Genomic DNA, 20979 nt, shown 5'->3' with positions numbered 1-20979 from the left:
GACAATATTAAGTTTATATATTTGGTCACATTTTCCATGTTTTGTTCCCAGGAACTATGCTGCTCCTTATAAACCAAGCCTGATAGTATTTATAAATATCAATTGCACTTTAATTATTTTGTCCTAGTATTTCTGTTTTAGCCGATATTGAATGACCTGCAGAAAAAAATAATGTGCAAGCCTCAATTTCTAGTGCTTCAACCTTTAATTATTGTGCTTTACACTTCTTTGAACTTAATTCATTTTCTTTTCAACATTTATGAGGTACAGTTCTGAAAAGCAAGTCTACTTACACCCATTTCCTTTGTTATGTATAGTCAACAACACTCTCACAAATGCCTCTGTAAGAAAGCATTTAGATTTTTGCTTTGCCATTTTTCAGTCCATGTTTTTGTTTTGAGTGTCATAGCCTGCATGACACACAGTCATACATCAGCTGGAAAATATTAACTTTCTTCCTCTCTTTTATGGCTACACATTGAGTTGCCGGAACAGTAAAATGAACAGTTATCATACTGTAGTAATTAGTTCTGCAACTTTATTGCTTTATTACAGTACCTGTTATAGTAAAAAAAAATGAAAGAAATGTTTGGGGTCATGTAAACAAAGGACAGAACTTTAATAATCCTTGTGTTGTAGTTATCAATGTTACAGTTATCAGAGTTGTATCATATTATTTCCTAACTAAATACATTTCTATTGCAAAAGTATTCAGACTTTTGCATAGTTTTCACATTTTGTTGCTTTAATTAAAACTTGACATTATGACACTTTGAATTAGCAATTAATATTTATTAATATTAGTTTTGAGCATCTCATACAAAAAACTGAGTCACTATTCCAGCCTATTGGTCCTCTTTCCATTTGCACCTTTCAGATCCCCTCTCAGAACCTAGGAGGTAGGCTTTTACATCATCACTATTAGTCATTTTTTGTGGTACATGAGCTGGTTTCCCCAGTGCTACACCTTTGAATAGCTCATTCGTAAATTATTATACCCTTTTAACTGTGACTACTTTCTACTTGTTATTATTCAGCCTGAACTTGGTTGGCTATCTTCCTCAGAACCAATTTTTCCTTAAGGATGGTTAAGTGAGTAATGTTGATTTCTTGTTGGGTTTTCATAGCTTCTTATTAGTCTTCAGTTATATGCCCTGTACTAGTGCTTTAACATGTCTTCCATATCTGATAATATAGACAAACTCCATTTTTTCAAGGATGCCATAATCCATCTTTGCTGCCATAGTGTATGTATTTCCCTAGGATAAGGTAGCGCAGCTTAGAACAGTACTGTGTTCAGTTCCTATATGGTTGCAGGGAACTGCTTGTACTATATGTGCTGGATTTCCTCATGATACAACCGAAGGAAGAGAACCAGTTCAATAATTGGCATATATATAATTTCCAACAATTAAGCAGCACATGGTACTGTATGTTGCTGTAGGTTGGATTTGGTATTCTCACTTTAAGGAGGGATGTATGCTTCTGTAGCGAGCTAGTTCAGATACGGTGACATCATCGCCCTCACTGCGCGTAGCAGGGACCTCAGCTGCCTGGGCGTTACGCCGGAGACCCGGGTTCTCGCCCCGGGTGCTGCGGGACAGAACGGGGTGGCGGAGGGCACGAGCCCGCGCGGAACCGTGACAGTCACATTTCCAGAGATTTTATACATGTTTCAAATTGATATGTGTATGTCTACTTCTATAACCATAATGTCATAGATATCACAACTTAAGACTTTAACAAATCTGCCTAACTGTGGCTGAATTGCCTCTCATAAAGGAGCCTTTTTCCCTATCTCTTGCATTTTGCTCCTTATTCAGTCCTCGTGTAAATACAGTACTTTACTGAAACTGCCACTAAAAATTGGCCACCTTCCACCTTTAAGGGTTCTTTGGGGGCAAGTCTGCTCTGTAACCCCACCACTAGTCCACCTGCCCTAATGTAACCACACTTGTAACTTTCCTTTTGTTAGCTTTCCTTTTGTTATCATAAAGAGAGATTGAAGAAGCCAAGGTATTTTATTGGGACATTCTACTCCACGTGCCATATAAAAACCTACATTCCTTTGTTAGCTTTTGAATTTCCATGCTAAGCATCCATGCTTCCTTTCCATCTAAGAGTTTTCTCATTTTACAGCCTTTTTCACTTTACAGCATGGTCTGGACTGTTGGAAATATTTTTAGGTTTTTTATTGTTTTTTTTAACCATTGAAAGCAATGAACACATGGGTATTTTGAAAAATCGTGTGTTAGTGCTAACATTATTGAAACAACTCAATTTTCTTCAGTTGTTTTTTAAGCTGTTACAAGGCAATATAGGACTCTCTGTACAGATACATTACTTAAGAACCTTATTGTAACAGTTTCTTGAGTTACTAGTCCTGCAGCTCCCATGCTAATTAGAAATGCAATTCAGTAAATGTGCCAAGGCAAATATTTAGCTAATTATCAATTTTTAATAGTGTTTCATACCCGGCCCCTTTCTTAAGGTCCAGCAGATGCTATTAAATTTCACCCCATAGATACACAGTTATGACATGTAATAACTACTTGAATATAAAAGAGATTAATAATTTAGAGGGAGCTAACAAATTAGGGCCATCATTAAAAAAAACTAGGCTTCAAACCATTTCGCATAAAACTCAGTCCAAGGTAATGCTCAGCTCTCATGATAAAGAATTACTGCATTAATTCTGCAAAGTGAACTTATTGCTCCTATTCGTTTCAGGAATCCCTGGAGCATTAAAAGACAGGAAGAATGAAATGATAACTGCATTTTTCAGGCACAATGGCTCTTATATTTCCAATTCAAACATCAAACACCCTCTCCCTTTCCAAAAACAGACGAGTTATGCTTTTTGTTGCTTTTTCTGAGCGTTGTGATTACCAAGGTTAGGAATACGAACACTATAATGTTTACATTTGCAGTTCCCCATAGACATATAGAGTAAACACCAAGTAAGCCTGCAGTGCTTCTAGAGAACAAGCCTTGCTCTAGCACCTACAGTACCCATCCAAACAGATTTTATTGTCTTTACCCCTTTGTACACAGGTTTTTGGGTTTTTTTTAATTTGGCATCAGAATATTTACTGTGTGAACTATAACAATTTCAACAGAAACAGGGTTTGATTATGTAAATTGCTAGCCTGTGCAAAGATGAGATTGCAACAATAACGGCAAATAAATTAATGTACATTATACTATTGAAGGCCCTGATTAAATAAAATCCCAAATTGCTTATTGAGTACTGATTGCCAGCTTTCACGAGCCCTCTTGCTACCTTAAAGGGTTTGTAATTTGTAAATTGCAAAGAACCACCAAAAACAAATAGTAAACCCATTGCTGTATGTCATTTTGAAGATCTGCATTTAAAGCAGACCTGTGTTCACAAAGTGACTGCATACTGTACGTTTACCTACAGTATGATTGTAACAGATAGAACCTGAAAGAATATTTATTGAAGAGCATGAATCCTCTGTTGCAGACTAAAATAACACATATATATAACTCCACGTAATATAAACATATTGTAATCCCACAACACAAAGCAATTTCCATAAAACAAAATTATTTTTGTTTGTAATACTTTTTCAATGAAATAGCGGCAGGTGACTTGGAGATAGTCTGAGATGTATTGCCTCCTATTTTATTCCAGTGAGTTTCAGAAGTAAATTTGTTTGGAGCCATGACCTGCATGGGCTCAACCAGGACAGGAATTATGCACCAACCAGCCATGAAGTGGAAGGCAGACAATGCTGTTAGTAAGAATGATAATGAATTAACCAGGGCTATGACTATAAAATACATATACAAATACATTTGTAAATATTAAGAATAATTTATATACCACCTGCATATTCATAGAGAAGAGGTATTTCCCAGATCTATTCACCTGCTCAGAAAGAGCTGGAGGTTTAAGCACCACGGGTGTAATCTATTGCTCCCAATATGTTGCTAAACTAAAAATGCCAAATAAATTTATTTTCATGTCTTACAAGTCAAAGCCGCCTTAATAGGACAAGAGGACCTTGTGCATTTGTCTTAATGAACCATTAAGCATAATTGGTAATGCACATGAAAATGTATCCTGGGAGATGGCAGCAACTGCTGCTACAGAAAAGAGCTGGTGGAGGAGTCACACATAGGGTGGATAATAATCTTATCACTGCAGGGATAGCATGGTTTCGCCGAGTGACAGGCTCAATGTGATAAGATAAGTGGTTAGCAACCTTTCAGAAGGAAAATGCCAAGAGTTATCTCATGCACTTGTTTATATGGATTTGTGTGCCATACTTTTGTAAAGTCAACAACAGCCCTACATTTTAATTCATACAAATTTAATATTAAAATATAATTATATATAAAATTAATACATTAATATACACATCTTACCATTCAGTGCTTCTTGGGCAGCAGAGTTTGAAACTGCCTATGCATGAAGGCAGAGCCAGCAACTATTCGCTATTTTCAGCACTATAGTCATCACACTGTTAAGCTCATAATTAGTGATCTTGTCACAGAGATTTTCCCGATAAAAAGATACATATTTATAACTTCATAGGGTGAAAACAGTAGTGCTACCAGCCCTACAGGTGTACTTATTGTCAGACCTGGTTCTCCCTCAATAAAAGGAATGGATCTTGTAAAGTTCAGTCACAATCAGTGGTATGGATTGCGAGCCTTTTTGTGAAAACAATAGGCTAGCCCCACTATATATAATTCTGTAAATAAACTACTGTAAGTGATTTGTTTTGCAACAAAGAGCTTTCAATGAGTAACATTTTATGCAGAATTAAATCAAATTTTAACTTAATTTCTTTGTGGATTATATGACCCCTATGTTAAATTATCAAATACCTGTTCTTAATTTGGTTTTCAGATATTTGAAAGAGAGCAGTGAGGATACCAAAATACCTTTTATTTTCTCATCATACACACCACTCAGCATTGTCGAAGATAGTGTCACTAAGCAAATACAGTGGCCGAGTTTAGGGAATGGTGTTTTTTCCCACATAAAAGTTTGATGACCAATCACCTCCACACTCCACAAAAGTTGCAGGTTTATGATCCACATATATCCCATAGTGAAAAAGAAAGAAAATCAGAGTCCACACACACATTTCAGGTATCCATGAAAATGTTTGTCTTTAATTGTATGTTTCACAAAGGTATTTTGTTTAAAAGGGGATTTTGTTGATTGAAATGAGGAGCTACATTTGTTAAAACCATTACAATGTCTGTAGTGTTGTAACTAGATACAACTTTAAATGGTCAAAAAGTTTCATTTTATAGATACATGAGGCTTGTGATGCATCTAAAAACCAAAGGCACGGGAAAGAAATCCTAAGGAGACTTCAATTTTTTATTTCAAAGCTCATAACATAAAGGTGAGTTTAGTTCCCGCTGTGCAAACACTGCTTTGCTTGTCCTTTACTGAAGGAATGAAGCGCCTTGCAGTGTGAAATTCAGTCTGTATTAAAGAAAGTGTTCATTCAGAAGACAGAAGAATTGCTTTAGGCATCTGTACATAATCATCTGACTTAACGTGGTGTTTTTGTTGTTCTGCATTGTATTTCTATTGAGGTAGAGAGATTTGTAACGGTTATAAGCCGGCAGTCATTTCTTGTTTGACTGGCTTTTTTAAACACAAGGCAAACTAGAGGTAAAACAGGTGTGCAGGTGTATTATCTTATTCCTTAGCCCCCCTTTTGGGGACCATCCTCTGCTAAGATGAAAAGGTAGATTTCCCCATGGTTACATATTCACATTGCTGCTGTTGTGAATGACTACTCATAATTTCAGGAAACCTGATCTTGTCAGTTACACTACTGGATTCTGTTGCTTTGAAAGGGACTGAATAAATGTGTCATGTTTAAGATATATAGAAATGTGCAGCATTTGAACTGATAAACCAATACTTTTCCCAGCTTTTCCCATGACTGCCAGTCAGCATGGAGTTGAAAGTTATCCTGAGAAAGGTCTTGTAAATTAATATTTTTGCATTAATTATAATGGTATTTCTCCTGTGAAGACAATAGGAGATAATAAAGGTGTAGGTAGTGTTTTATGTGAGAGGTATAGAGATTTCATTTTGCAGTTCCAGCACGTAAAAATACTTGAAAGCTAAAATGACCAGCAGTCTCTTCAGGGAAGTACAAAAGTCTAGGAATGGAGCCACCTCATTTGTAACAATAACATTTCACATTCATCGTTGTACTTTTCAACTATCCAAATGTAAAAAAAGGACAAGCTATATGCTTTCGAAACGCACTTTTTAGCATTTAGTAATTTAAACATACAGCACGTTTGTGTATTTCGTAACTACATAGGGTGAAAACAGTAGTGCTACCAGCCCTACAGGGCTGTACGTATTGTCAGACCTGGTTCTCCCTCAATAAAAGGAATGTATCTTGTAAACTTGTGAGGGAAGATCTTTGGAAGCAGATCTCTACAGATTTTACATCAGATTTCAGAGACAACAAAGGGACTTATAGAGGTTGCCTCAGGATATTACAATCTTGTTTGAACAGAATATGCACAGTACATACTAGTTCTTTGCTTCATCAGTGTGTCTTACAGCATTGCTTTCTCAGGGAAACTGAAATCAAGATGAGATCTTTATGATTTTTATCATTACTTTATTACATTTTTATTCAGTTCAAGTTCAGTTCAAGAAGTGAACCAGGTAGCACACTGGTTTGTACTATGTGAAATTAGATTAGGACTCTGATTGAAAGATTATGAAGAGCCTTTTATTCTCTGATAACAGAAATGTTAATTTTATTAATTTGTAATGTTTCTGTGCAAGTACATACCAGTGATCTCTACTATTGAATGCATGGTGTCTTGGTTAAATTTACAGATACACACAAGATTGGGGTTATAAGGGCCAAGGGCCTTCTTATTCAACTATCATTAGGCCTTTACAACATTTGCCAAATGACCACCAAACCAGTCCTAAAGAACATTGAATTAGGTTCTCAAAATCTTTACTTCAGAGACAATTATCAATACAAGCAGTAATGTTCTAATTTTCCGACTCAGTAGATTCAAAATTGAATTTCATACTATTCATTCAAAGCTATAACTCTTATATAATGATACTTTAACTCCTGTCCTAAGGACATGTGCAAAAAACAATCTGGAAAGCCAGAAACAAATTCAGATTTTAAGAAATTTTGGATATGGAAGAGAACAGATGTGTGTGTTAATGAGAAGAAACAACACAAGGTCGTTTCTTCAAGAGTAAAAAATTGTAGCTAGTGGGCAAATAAGACAGAACTTTTTGTTTTAGTAGACTGCCCATCAAATAAGCATAATTACAATCAGAATTCTTACAGCGTTCAGAAATTCCTGAAGGCAATCAGCTTCACTCAAATTAGTAACTCAGATAAATCACCATTAATTAGCTAATAAAAGCCAGCAGGTGGTTGGGAGCCCAGAGACATTCCCTGGTTATTTAAATTATGTATATTACGCCACAGCACTGATAGAGTAAATGAAAGGGGAACAACAGACATAAGTCTGTGAAACCCCTGTGTAGTGATAATACTCAGCTAAAATCTCCTGCAACTCCCAGATCCCACCCAAAGGAATACAAGCAGCTTTGACCCTTGCTCAAATAATATAATACATGAAGGTTCTGTGCTGTGCTTATTTAAACATTGATTATGTATGCAGCACACAAAGTTTGTGTAGTCCTTTTCCTCCAAAGACTGCTGGGATGTGTTTATTCTAGAAATATTATCAATAATTACAACTGGGAAACAGGGTTTGATTGAAGAAATTTGCTTTTTAATATGGCTCCAGTACAGCATGAGGTGACAGAATGATGCCTACATTACAATATCAAATATTAGTATATATATATAGTAAGGATTTATGATTCTTAACAAAATTTAAAACACTTTATCACAATTCTAAACTATAGATGATGATGATGAGTACTATTATTATTATTCACTAGACGTACAATATAGAAAATTTGCATTGCATCAGCACAAGAAACAACAAGCACAATAATTGCTATGCAAACAGAATTGAATTGTGAGGATTAAAACATTCTACAGAAACTGTAGAGACACAGTAATGTAAAGTACACATCCATGCAAACTAAAAGACCCTGTTTGTATGTATTCCTTGTTTGCTCTGAATAAGAATAACAATTAAATGGTTATGTTATTAGTTTCAGAATTAAAAACATTAGCACAAGAGCTACTGAAGGAAGCAAATTACAGGTGCATACCAAGCAAATACGTCGTGCACGTTTAGATGTAGGGAGAGTTAAGTGACTGAAGATAAGCATAGTGACTGAGACAGCAATAAGCTACAGCTAGGGTCTTGAATAGGAAGTACAGTAGGTGATAGAGAGTCAGTGGAGGTACTCGAGTGATAGACTTACATTCACCAAGGCCAGGACAAGTAGTCAAATAGTCAATAAGAATGTTCTTTTTTTTTTGCATTTTATAGCCCTTTTCACCCTAAAGGATCTCAAAAGGCTTTACATATACTGTAGTTGGTGGATTATGAGAATCTTAATCAAGACAAGGCAGCAGGAACAAACCAGATAAGGAAGGTGCTAGCAGTAGTAGGGAGAAGCATCAAAAGGGACATGGATGTCCTTTGCAAAGGAGAAGGGGGATAGGGTGGTGGTGGAAAAGTGAGAATAGGGGAAAGGAAAACAGAGGATGATTAGAGCACCATCCACAATAAAAATAAAACGAAAAGCAGTTTGGAGCAGATGAAAGGTCATGAGGAGCATGTGTAGGTAGGGGACCTAGGACAGAACCATGGGGGACAAAATTGGAGAGAGAGTAAAGAACAGAAAATGAGCCTCACCAGAAGACCCGGCAGGTGTGAGGAGTACTAGAAATACCTAGGTCAGTGAGTGCTATCAAGAGAATAAATTGATCCACAGTGCCAAAGGAATCCGGGAATTCAAGAAAGGGTATGACAGAGAAGATGAGTGTGGCATGAGCTGAGTGAAGAGAATGAATAACACAGAGGAAGGCATGTCAGGTTGGCCACGTAAAGCCAGACTGGAGAATGCCAAGCAGCAGGGGGTGATGGAAGAGGAAAGCAGAGAGCTGGCAGTGCTCTACGTACTTGAGGCGTTCAGGGAGACCCAAAGAATAGAGACAGAGCAGTAGTTGGTTCTGTTAGTTAGGTAGAACTAGTGGTTAGTTCTGATGGGATGATGGGATGAAGAATCAAGGGTGGGAGCTTTTAAGAGAAGTGTAAAGTAGACATGTACAAAACAGGATTAATACAGCCCAAATGTAGAAAGGTGTTTAGCAGAGAAGAAATATAGGGAAGGAAATTGGAGGCAGCAGCCTGGACGAGGTGAATGTTTTTGTTTTTATTTAGTCATATTTACATTTTTGTTTCAATGTTGATTGAATGACAGTCCTACACCAAGGAAGGATATAAAGCACTGGTGCAAGAGATATCTCAGCTAGAGTGGAGCATGAAGGAGGAGGTTGGAGGGGACTGAGGAGGCTAAGGGTGGAGGGTGTTGAGGGATGGTGAGTGTGGAATGTATTTTTAGGAATTTATAATAAAAGTAAATGGCAGTTGAAAGTCATTTGGGATAGCACAGCTCATGGTGTGTCAGCAATAATGGTCTATGATCTGGCATGTTTCATATATTCCTGTTAGTGGGATAGTGGGATGTACTTAGCTCTAAGACCAAGCTAAAAGTACTTTTGTATACCACATTATTTAGCCAAAATTAAAGTAAATTCCTATTTATCAACATGCACACTTCACGACACACTGGATTTTTTCAATCCCCATGCCACCCGTTTTGTGCAGTAAAATGTATAATGATATTCATTCCTGAGAACTTGGCAATATGTATATGTACATACTGTATGCATATGCATGAATAGTTTTTCATACATCACTTAATTTTAAAAGGTTACTGTTGTAGTTTTTCATGTTCAAGTAATTAAAAAACTTACCTTATCATTTACTGTACATTTTTTTTATTTACTCATGTTTACATTTTTATATTGATGTTGATTGAAAGACAATTCCAAATACTTCAATTTGTAGCAGCATGTCAGGTACCACGAATTAGAACGAAAGGAAATAAGTTTTTTGTGTATACATGGAATACCTTTTGTTATTTCATTGCCTTGTGCTTGTTTCTGATAAAAATAAGCTGCAGCCTGTCGTCACCAATGGTTTGAACAGTACACAGTTTTAAAGTGAGCTTGAAAGGTGTTCATTGGAGAAATAGAAGCAGTGAACTAATTTGGTGCTTATAGACCTGCTAAGAGATCACTCCTGCACCATCCAGTTCCTTGTGATGAAAAACATAAAAAACTGTTGTGGTGTCACAGTGTTTCTCTATAACACTGACAAGATAACAATGTCAGGTTATTTTACTTGCATGTTGTTTTCATGAAGCAATACTTTCTGCTTCTTATTTTAGCCTATGACCCTTAAACATGCGTTTAAAAACTTAAATTAATTTCTTGAAGCAAATTAAATTACTATTTTTTTATTATTTATTATGATTTACAAATGGAACATTATCAGTATAAGTGAAATAATAAAGTTTGTAACCACGATTATGAACAAAAAAATAAATCTAACTGTATATTTTTTTAATATAAAAACACTGATTGCTGTGAACAAGTAAGAATCGTGTTGGCCTAGCAAAGACAAAAACATCTAAAGTTTCAGAGAGCAAATCATTTTCTTCACATTGTTGTGACCCACTTATCAAAACTGAGTTTCCAGCTTTGTCTTTTCAAGACCTAAAAACAGCAACAATATTAGCATAACATTATCACTTTATAGAACACTCTCATTATTTATTGATTGATTTTTATATTTGCTTTAAGTTACCATAAAGGTTAGGATATACTTAAAAGTATTCCTCAAATGTGTGATACATTCTGACACCACAATTAAGCGAAAGCACACTAAAGCCATTGTAATACAAAAGAATGCAGTGTGAATATTTACAGCTAACTGAGTCTGCCTTCCTGCTTAGTTGTCCCTAGGCAGATATTTGGTGTTTCATAATAATAACAATATTAATTAAAAAATGGTGAGACTTACCAGACCTTTGTATGAGCTTGATTTGATTGAATTCTTGTTTTTTGAAATTCAGTTCCTTTGCAAAGACAAATGTGGAAAATTTAATTGAATTTTAAAATGATAAAAAGGTACTTGTAGATTCACAGAACTTAATTCCAGGAAACATTTTCTGTTTTAATTATGGTAACTGTCAGGTGGTAGGATTTTACTTTTAAATTATATGAAAAGCACCCATTCTATAAATAATGAAAACTACATGATATAAATATAAATTTGTATATCTCTCATTATTTTATTTTTTTTGCTAATAGACTATAATCTCAATGTATACCTTTAAAAAGGTAAATTAGTCCTGGATTGAGTAATATTGTTTAGAAGATGTTAATTGAACTAAAGCTTGTTTCTTTGTTTTAGTTATTTAAACGTGGTGTTTTAAAAGTGTTTGCTGCTAGTTTTGGAATGATTTCTAGTTCTAATTTGATTAAACTGAATACATGATTATGACATACTCATACATTTAAACCTTGATTTTCAATAAGATAACTGCACCTGACCATACCAGCATCTCACAGTGTATAACTTCATCACTTAAATACGTCAGTGATTTTGTACAGAACAGGTCAATTGGACATTGACAATGTGTTGAACAGGAGATTATGCTATTTCATACTAGGCCCTCCCACTACTGATGGAATAGCCTTTTCTCAGAGGATTTGTTGTTTAGTGAAAAGCCGGGCTCCATCAGAATCAGGTCAGTAGTATCAGCCCATCTTAAATTCAGTCTTATTCACTTCTGATCCTTCTTGGTTATCATTGCCCAATTCTACACACAGCAGACATGCTGGAAGAAAAAAATGTTCATACTAAACCCTTTTTAGAACATTTATTAATTATGGTAAATTAATTTTTACTTTCCACAGAAAAGTTGTATGAAAGAAATTCAATTGGAAAGACGTTTTACACTCGGCTTCAAAATAATGCTGTAGTGACAGGGCTTTCTAAAAATAATATTAAAATATGTAAGGCATGCCTTGACTTCAACAGTTTTACAGTCCCTCTATTAATGAAGTAATGAAATATCTGCTGTTTTCGGTATTAACCTACTTCCACATTATATCTAATTGCGTCCTGTGGTTCGTGTTTCACTGTTCATTCTAAAGAAATCCGCTTGATTGATATTGTCAGTGTTTCTAAGGATTTTAAATACTTGAATTACATCCCCTTCCTTTGTCTTTTTTGTTCAAGACTTAAAAGGTTCGGTTCCTTCAGCCTTTTAATGTATGACATTTCCTTTAAGCTCCAGAATGGTTGTTCCTCTCTGTACTGATTCCAGAACAGTGATATTTGTTCCTTATAAAGGTGGACACAATTCTACAAAATATCCTAAATGAGATCTCACTAATACATCATACAATTTGAACATTTTATCCATTGATTTGTTTGATTGTTTGATTAAAATCCATTGATTTTAATCATACATTACATTTTGTTTGCCTTTTTATTGTTTCTTTAGATTGTCTAAAAGATGTCTAAATGATGTGTCACCATACACAACTAAGTCCTTTGTATAAGGGGATCTGTTAAAGCTTAGAATTTCCCATTTTATATTTATAGTTTTATATGTCTTTGTTATCTGCATGTAATACTCTACATTTACCTAAATTAAATATCATCTGCCACGTGAGAGGTTTGCTAGTCTTGAATTCTACCTGAATCATTTTGAATTTTATCTGCTGCTTCTATCGTTTTTTGCTTACTCCCCATATCTGGCATGGTATTGCAACCTAGAAGCTATATCACCATACATCACAGATAAAAATTAAGAAAAGCAGTGGTCCAAACACAGATTTCTGTGGTATTCCACTAATAACGTTATCCCAATTTGAGCACTCCCCCCGTATCTGTAAACACTGTTATTATGATTATTTTCGACACCACTCTACTGGTTTCTAATTCTATTACAACAAATCTCAGTTCGAACAGAATGTGAAGCAAATACAAAATGTGAGGAATGTAAAAACTCTTAAGCTGTTATTTTACAACAAAATGTATTTGGATATAATATTTTTAAGAAGTAATATTTTATTGTGGGAGTTGCAGTGGTGCAGTGTTTAGCATTGCTGCCTCGCAGCTCTGGGGACTTGGGTTCACTTCCAGACCCAGGGTGCTTTACTGTATGTGTGTTTGTATTTTCTTTCCATGTTCCTGTGAAACCTCCAGGTGCTCCAGTTTCCTTCCACAGTCTGAAGACATACTGGTAGGTTGATTGGCTTCTGGGAAAATCAGCCCAGGTGCTAGTGTATGTCTGTGTTTGTGTCTGTGTGTGCCAATCAATGGACTGGCGTCCTGTCCAGGGTGTTTCCTGTCTCGGGCCTGTTGCTGTGAGGATAGGCTCCAGCTCCCCCACGACCCTGTATTGGATGAAGCTGTTAGAAAATGGATGGGTGTTCTATAGTATCATTCCATAATACGTTTATAGACTGCTGTGCAGATATTAACATTGTAGTTAAGTAATGTTCTCCACTGTTTGGTGCTTGTGTTCCAATGTGTCAGTGTATTTTCAGGGGCAGTATTTTTAAGGCAATTTTAGTGTGAGCATGCAAGCTTTCTCAATGGGAATTGCTTAGGTCTTTGTACCTTAACCCACTTTTAGTATTTTTTATTTAAACCTTTTTCAAATAAATTTAAGTTACAAGGAAGTTTTATTTTAAAATAAAAAGTAATAAGTTGATGCAGACTAAAGTAAAATAAATCTGTCGCTCTGGAAAGCCTGTTGCTTCCACTATACACATGCTTTGGCATCAGGATTGGTACACCTGAAATGTCCCTTGTTGTATAGGATACCCAGCTTATTTAGGCTCTGATCCAGCAAATTACAGGAGCGCCCCTCAGAATCACACTTTGTGTGTGTCAAAATAGCTTGTAATTGCATCTGGCACATAGCCAAAGAATATAAATAATTCATCGGAAAACAGATAAAACCAGAACTCTGGGAAAATAAAATCCCAACGTCCTCTACAAATATAATAACCGAGTTTTATTGGAATACACGTAGCATGGATTTCATCCAAAAACAGAGACTTTCTTTGAATTGTCTGGCCCTTAGATTATTGAAGACACTATCAGGATTAATAATTAAGTACTGAGACTTCCAGTTTGTACTTACGGCAAGTACTGTTTGTCTCCCAGAATAAATGTCACCTTAACTTTTTTAAAGTGTAATGATTTTTAACAATAAAATGTAACCGTTTTTTGGGAGAAATACCCAATTCAAGAGCAAATTCACATTTAACAGTTGCCAGGTTCATTGAATACAAAGTTTAATATTAAGCAGTGTTTATTTCTGTTCTCTACGTGTAATGAAATAGTTAATATTTCATTTATTATTTTTCTGTTAAATGTTTTCAGATGTGTATTTTTTTTTCCAAATTTAAGCAAAGGAACTGTAGGTGTAAAAACATTAATAAAGTAAGCATACCTGTATGTGTCGTACGATTACCGGCTTGGTAGGTTTCCTGAAGTCATTCAAACACAATTTCTGTTACTCTAAATCTTTCTCACTAAGTATATTCAAACATATTAAGTCTTCAAACAGTTGCTGTGCTGAATAAATTGCACTTGATTTCAACCTAATCATTAGAGCCTGATTCCATATTTGACTTGACATACTCAGAATTGTTTAGTTCAGTGACAGATTTAATACATTGGGATTTGCTCAGTTTTATTTAGTTTAATAAAAAAGATGTTTCCACATAATTACATCATGTTTTTACCATTGTTTTGATTTTTATTAAAAATGATGTTCAGAGGAAAATGTACATATACAGTATATACACAAATATGTATACCAGTAGAATTTGCTGCTTTTCAAACGGTTCTTAATATAGCGAAATGCTATGATGATTTAAAAAGTAATGCATTAATAATTATATTTTTATTTGTGATTTTGTTGGAAATGGATTGTTGTTTTTTTTAACTAGCAAGTGCTTTTAGCAGTTGCCATATTCCTTTCTGCACCATTGAGAGTGAGATCAGGAGTGTAGAGCTCACTCGTCCCTGTCAAGCATGTGAAATATCATTTCTATATAGCATGCCCCATCATAATTGTTTCAGGGCACTTAGACAGACAGGGATTACTTAGATGCTTCTTTTTCCAACATATCTAAATTACGTCATAAGCTAAACTGGTTTTTGTAAGTACAGATATGCTCACCTTTATATGGCACAGAAGGTATCTCAGTGAAATGCAACTTTTCCCATCAACTTCAAGAAATTATTCCTAATGGAGGTCTTTTGGAATCGTTAACATTTCTTTATGTCCGTATGAATCATTTTGCATAGGTTAACAGGAAGCACAGCCTTTCAGCATCACTCGGTCAGGCTTCTGACAGTACAGGGTCTGCATCTTTAATGCAATAATAGCCTGCAGCGGCCAGCTAAATGATATACCAAGATAATCAACCTTTGCAATGACTATTCAGAAGTAATTTCTTCAGCAACATGTAATATAAGTATTTGAAGAATTTTGCTGAGACAATGTTGCCCTCCTCTTATTTGTTCTTCCTCATTCAGTTTAGACTTTCACTCAGTGGATATTAAATAAATAGGTCCATAGTTTTTTCACACCTACTTTGAATATGAAAAGTAATTATAGTAATAGAAGCCTCATATTAACAGTTTAAATTGAATGCTCATAATGCTATAAACGTAACTGTTTCTCTAAAAATGTGTAGAAAATGAAAGGAAAAATATTTGCAAATAAGATTTTTTGCTCCCATTTCAGTTGATTATGTCCCCTTTCACAATAAGACATTTAGATGAAGGAATTAATAAAATCTAACAGGTCTCACAACAAAAATATTTAAGAATCCACTAAGGTATTGGTGATGTCAATCCAAGAGACAGCTCAGCAATCAGTTTAGGACATTGAGTCACAAGTGGAAAGTAGGAGGAAAGTAGGAGAAGATGAAAATAAAAGCCCCTTCTTAACAGTTGTGCTTTTGATTAGCTACAAACAAGCAAGCAGACTGGGCAAAATGAACTGTTTCCATTTGGTTTACTTTTTGTCAATGATTCACACTTGGTGAAGCAGATGTCATCATTTAATTGAAGCAGAGTTTCATAAAAAGGTTCAGTACTTTTTTCTCCATATAGTCCAGCAAAACAAAAAATCATTTTTGATCATACCTCTTCCACCCTTATGTTGTCTGTTTTTAGGTTGGCAACATCCAATTGTGACAGTTTCCTTAGAAAAAATTCAACAAATGTTTTTCTTGGTAAAATTGTTTTAAAAAACTGTAGGTGTTTGTATTTCATCAACAGAAATAAGGACAAGATCCACTTCTTTCCAAACACAAACTGTTATATTTATTAGAACACAGTTCAGTTAAATTTTCTTCTTTTTTGTGAGGTTTATATTATTACTACTCTGGCTGGTTAACAAAATTTTAAAAGCTTTTACTTTGTGTCATCATACTCATATCATTATGATTGTGTAACCCAGAAGTACATGTTCTATGGAAGAAAAAAATTATTTTAAGACTGCACTGAAGAGAGATTAATTGTTAGAAGTTTGTAAGTCTATAAGTTGCTTTATTTAGCTGGAGTATTTTCACTATATAAACATTGTAGTAGCTCTTAAATTATCCCGTAATTCAGAATTTTTAGCATTGATCTTATAAAATAGTTAATGGTTAGTTATTTTTGATAGAGTGTCTGCTATTGTATAAATACAGCTGAAAGTATGATGTACAGTTTCAATCTTTAAAATGACTGTTAATTTCATCACAGAAATGAGTTTGGCCCTTATCTTTTATGTATTCAATAAGCTAATATTCTGTTTTACACAACATTGTTGAAATTTGTTTTAGGAAAGGCAGTCTTTAACTTAGCATAGCATTTAGCATTTTTCCTTCCTCCCTTCACCAGAGAAAAGCAGAAATACTTCACCTACAGAGCAACAAAATAAAGTCAGTCATACTGCTTTTGCTATTTGAGAGTTTTAAAAAGTGACGTCAAAATCATTCAGTTTGAAAACCAAAAACTTTAAATATGCTAACTAAATGTCTAGTGCTTATGTAACAAAAAGTTTTAATAACAGCTATTGTGAGACTAAGTAGTTTTTTTTTATTTTTCTAGAAATATTATTTATTAGCAGTAATAACTGTTGTGGCAGTTATTTCCATTCTTATATTATAAACCCATGTATGTCTGTCCATTTTAGGGGTATTCAGATCACTTATTTGATAACTGTATTTAAATTTAAAGCAAATGATAGTGTATAACCTAACTCAAAAACCTTTCATAAAAATAATACTAAGGTTATTTAAGGAGCCAGTTCAGACAAAGTGTTGTTCAATTGTATGCTCATTGTATAAATTACTGATAGCTGTATGTATAAATGGCCATTGTTTAGAGCCCATTCTTGAGTTCAGTTCAGTGAAAAGGCAGAGAAAACAGGCCAGGCAAATTAATACAACCAGGGACATTTCCACTTTTTTTTTTGCATTGAGCTGCTGCCAGTTCTCTGTCATTCAATTTGAATAAATGTGATAAAACAAACTGAAAGTGTTTTTTTACGAAAAAAGATTTTAGATGTTTTCAAGAGGAAATAAAATCATAAGATAACAGAGAGAGATTATTACAGCATTATAAAAAGGTAAAGTACATACCAGAGCCACAGTGGTTCGTCTTGTCAGAGTTCTTGCTGGTTTCTGTAGAGTTAACAACAGAGCATGTCTTCCCACTGGATGAAATGCCAGTCTATCACTGGGATTAATTAAACAATATTCCACTATATTCTGTGTATTACAGTACAATCTAAGCTAGACCTCTGAGTACAATGTCTGAACCGTCTGAACCCTCATATTAAACCCTTATCGGCTCATGGAGTAAGAATAGTTTTTTAGACAACTGGCAGTGTCTCAGTTACAGTTAAAAAGAAGAAAGTAAGCTGTTCTGATTGACTGTCACAAAATTAGAAGTCAAAATGAATCAAACCATATCCTGGTCACAAGGTGTCCCTGTTGCAGAATGTTTCCCATGGAGCACGATAATGAGGACGAGGTGGTAACCTGTCTCCACTCTGATGTTAATATGGTCTACTGTATATGGTCTCTGCCATATTGGAAATGGAATTTGACAATTCCAATAGCCGATCTGCTTTCTTCTTTCCCACAGTGTATGCACTTTAGGCACCTTATTATACAAGGGAAGTTGGCAAGATTGCCCTGTTTCATGTTTTTATTTTTATGTGCAGGCATAATCCTTTGCACTTCTGTAACTGCCAAAGGTAATTTTAACCTTGACAATCATTGTCATATGCTCCTTGGCCTGTGGCTCCACAGTCGAAACGTTGTGTTTCTTTTCTTCTCTTTTCAGCATGGAATAAACCTTTACCTGCTCCTTTGCAGCCTACGCATGCTGACGCAGTTACCTACATGAACTAATCATGGGCATAGCCATTTTGTCTCTTCTTTTTTTAAGTAAAACTATTGTACAGCATGCTTCTAGGTAGGCTCCACGCATAAAAAAACTTTGCATTTTCTGCATAATGACCATGAGGAGAACTTTAAAAATAATTAAAGTAAAACTGCTTGTCACTACGTTTGAAGTTGAACTATTCTATACGGTTCAACAAGTAAGAAATACTATGACACAATTAAAATAGCACATACTGTACTGTAGAAAGAAACATTTTATCAAACATTTTCATTCATTAGAAACTTTTCCTCCAATGATACAGAAACGTACTTTAATCCTTGTGATGAGGTACTCTGTTCTTAGTAAAGACTCTATGATGATCGTACTTACCTCTTCTGAGTTCTTATAGTGTATGTTTTGACACATCAATATTTAAACTAGTAGATTAGAGGACTATTGCAAAAATTATTAAATTCCTAAACAGATTCTGAATAAAAACTGCTAGAATTTACCCATTTGTAATAAGAATTTATTTCCAGTAAAATGATTATAGTGGGGAACCATGATTACAGTGGGGAGGCCAAGTGTTGAGCATTGCTGTCTTGCTGTGCTGGAGCCTTGGGTTCAATTCCCGGGGTCTGGTCCACGTTGAGTTTGCATGTTTTCCCCATGTTCACATGGGTTTCCTCTGGGTAGACATACAGTACTATACTAGTTGGGTAATTGGCTTTTGTGAAACTGGTCTTGGTGTGAGTGTGAGTGTTTGTGTTTCTGCTTGTGCTCTGCGATGGACTGGCATCCTGTCCAGGGTGTACCCCTCCTTGCGCCCAGTGCTTCATGGGATAGACTCTAGGCCACTGTGATCCTGAATTGGATAAGTGGTTATTGAAAGTGATGGTGTGGTGTATTTGTATTCAAACTTATATTTTCAAAAAATATTAAGGTTTAAAGCAGAACTTCAGTCATTTTCACAATGCACATAAAATTAAAAAACAAATAATGTTCTGAAATATCTGTTTATATTTTTGTTCCAGATATAGTTTATTTTGCCAATATTAGTGTGGTATAAACATTAATTTATTGCTACAATCTTACAAAAAATTAGTCCATTTAGTAATGAAGTTCTTTTTTTCCCGTTAAAGGTTTTTCTGTCGTCGTGTCACAATTGTTTTCTGTGTTCAGCCTTGAAGTGTAATGTTTGACTTTTGCTTTTTAAAGCATTGGTAAGGCAATAATATAACCATTTCTATTTATTTTAACCCCAGGAATATTTTTGTTTAGCAAACTTGAGCAGTGTTCGTACCAGGGTGTTCTGTGGAAAACTGCATCAATAACACCATTTAATTGCCTAGTTAAGGGGATTATTACTTCCTCTATACAGTTTTTAGACACCGAGTTGAGGCAATAATTTTATACCTTAGGCTTTAGTTAATAAAGGCTGCATGTTTCATTGTGCACTTTTTGTCAGCAGTTATAATTCTCTGATTTCTGTTTTTAACAGAAAGAAAAAAGGAGGCAAGGAAAAACCGAAAGGATCAACTACAGATGATACAGAATAGGAGAACCACCAGTGAGCACCTCATTAGTCACAAAAGATCAGAAAGAATCAGATAAATAAACGCCTCTGTCGGTCTCCATGATTGTTTATTCTTTACCTTCCATTTTTGAAAAGACTTCAGTATGCTACAGTTGTCTCAACAATAATATCACCAGATTATTGTTAACATAAGAGAAGAATACTACTTTTGCTCCCATTTTTCCAGATTTCACTGGAATGGAATATTTCGAAAGGTATACAGTTCATGAGAAAATATATTATCATTTTTTGTTTCAATGTTTGTTTTCATTGATAAAACATATTGTGTTTTTAAATAAGCTCTAAGTTATGGTTTAGGAATACAATTACAAAAATTAAAATTACCTTCATAAAATATAGATGAAATCCAATTAATCAAAATATATATTTAAGGTCTTCAATTTTGTTACTCAGATTTAAGTTAATGTTGCATTTCAATTTAAATCTTAAATGTCTAATGACTCACAATGAATGCATTTTCAATAATTATAATCAATTAAATTCAATTCGTGCATTTTCAATTATTTAAATCAATTAAATTCAATTGATATGGCAATTAGGTCATTAATTGGAATTGGTATTCATGGTACTACATTTATTTAACTGACATTTCTCCTGATAATACATACTTTTTTGCATTTTTTGCGTTTTCCCATATTTTATCCTGTTCTTGTGTTCTTACTGCATACAACTGATGCCATATAGAGGATTCTCAAACATAAGTCAATATTCACAAAACTGTGCCTGATGTATGATATATTCTTGATACGAAAGACAATATATAATCCCTGTGATCATCTGCCCACATCTTGTAAGATCTTTTTCTCTATACTAAAAACAAAACCTCAATTGCTGATTTTACCAGAGGTTGAAAATATTAAGAACTTCATATACATTTATGTCTTTAACTGCATATTTGACATTCA

General features: G+C 34.7%; 1 protein-coding gene across 6 annotated transcripts in view; it reads left to right on the top strand.

Moving 5' to 3' along the window:
- The window catches only part of ttc29 (tetratricopeptide repeat domain 29), a 91810-nt gene extending 71698 nt beyond the window's left edge, over window positions 1-20112 (top strand). For 4 of the 6 annotated variants that reach the window (XM_088633143.1, XM_088633145.1, XM_088633146.1 and 1 more), the window contains 2 exons: window positions 13276-13312; window positions 19979-20112. In XM_088633143.1, the coding sequence (XP_088489269.1) occupies window positions 13276-13312; window position 19979 (38 nt within the window). In that variant the 3' untranslated portion in view covers window positions 19980-20112. The remainder of the gene's footprint in view (window positions 1-13275; window positions 13313-19978) is intronic. The other 2 variants (XM_088633147.1, XM_088633144.1) reach the window with 1 other exon arrangement.
- The last annotated feature ends 867 nt before the right edge of the window (window positions 20113-20979 follow it).

The sequence above is a fragment of the Lepisosteus platostomus genome, chromosome 1, assembly GCF_059453375.1.
Source record: "Lepisosteus platostomus isolate fLepPlt1 chromosome 1, fLepPlt1.hap1, whole genome shotgun sequence".
Lineage (NCBI taxonomy): Eukaryota > Metazoa > Chordata > Actinopteri > Semionotiformes > Lepisosteidae > Lepisosteus > Lepisosteus platostomus.
Note: the sequence above shows the minus strand (reverse complement) of the source record. Positions and strands in the feature narration are given on the sequence as shown.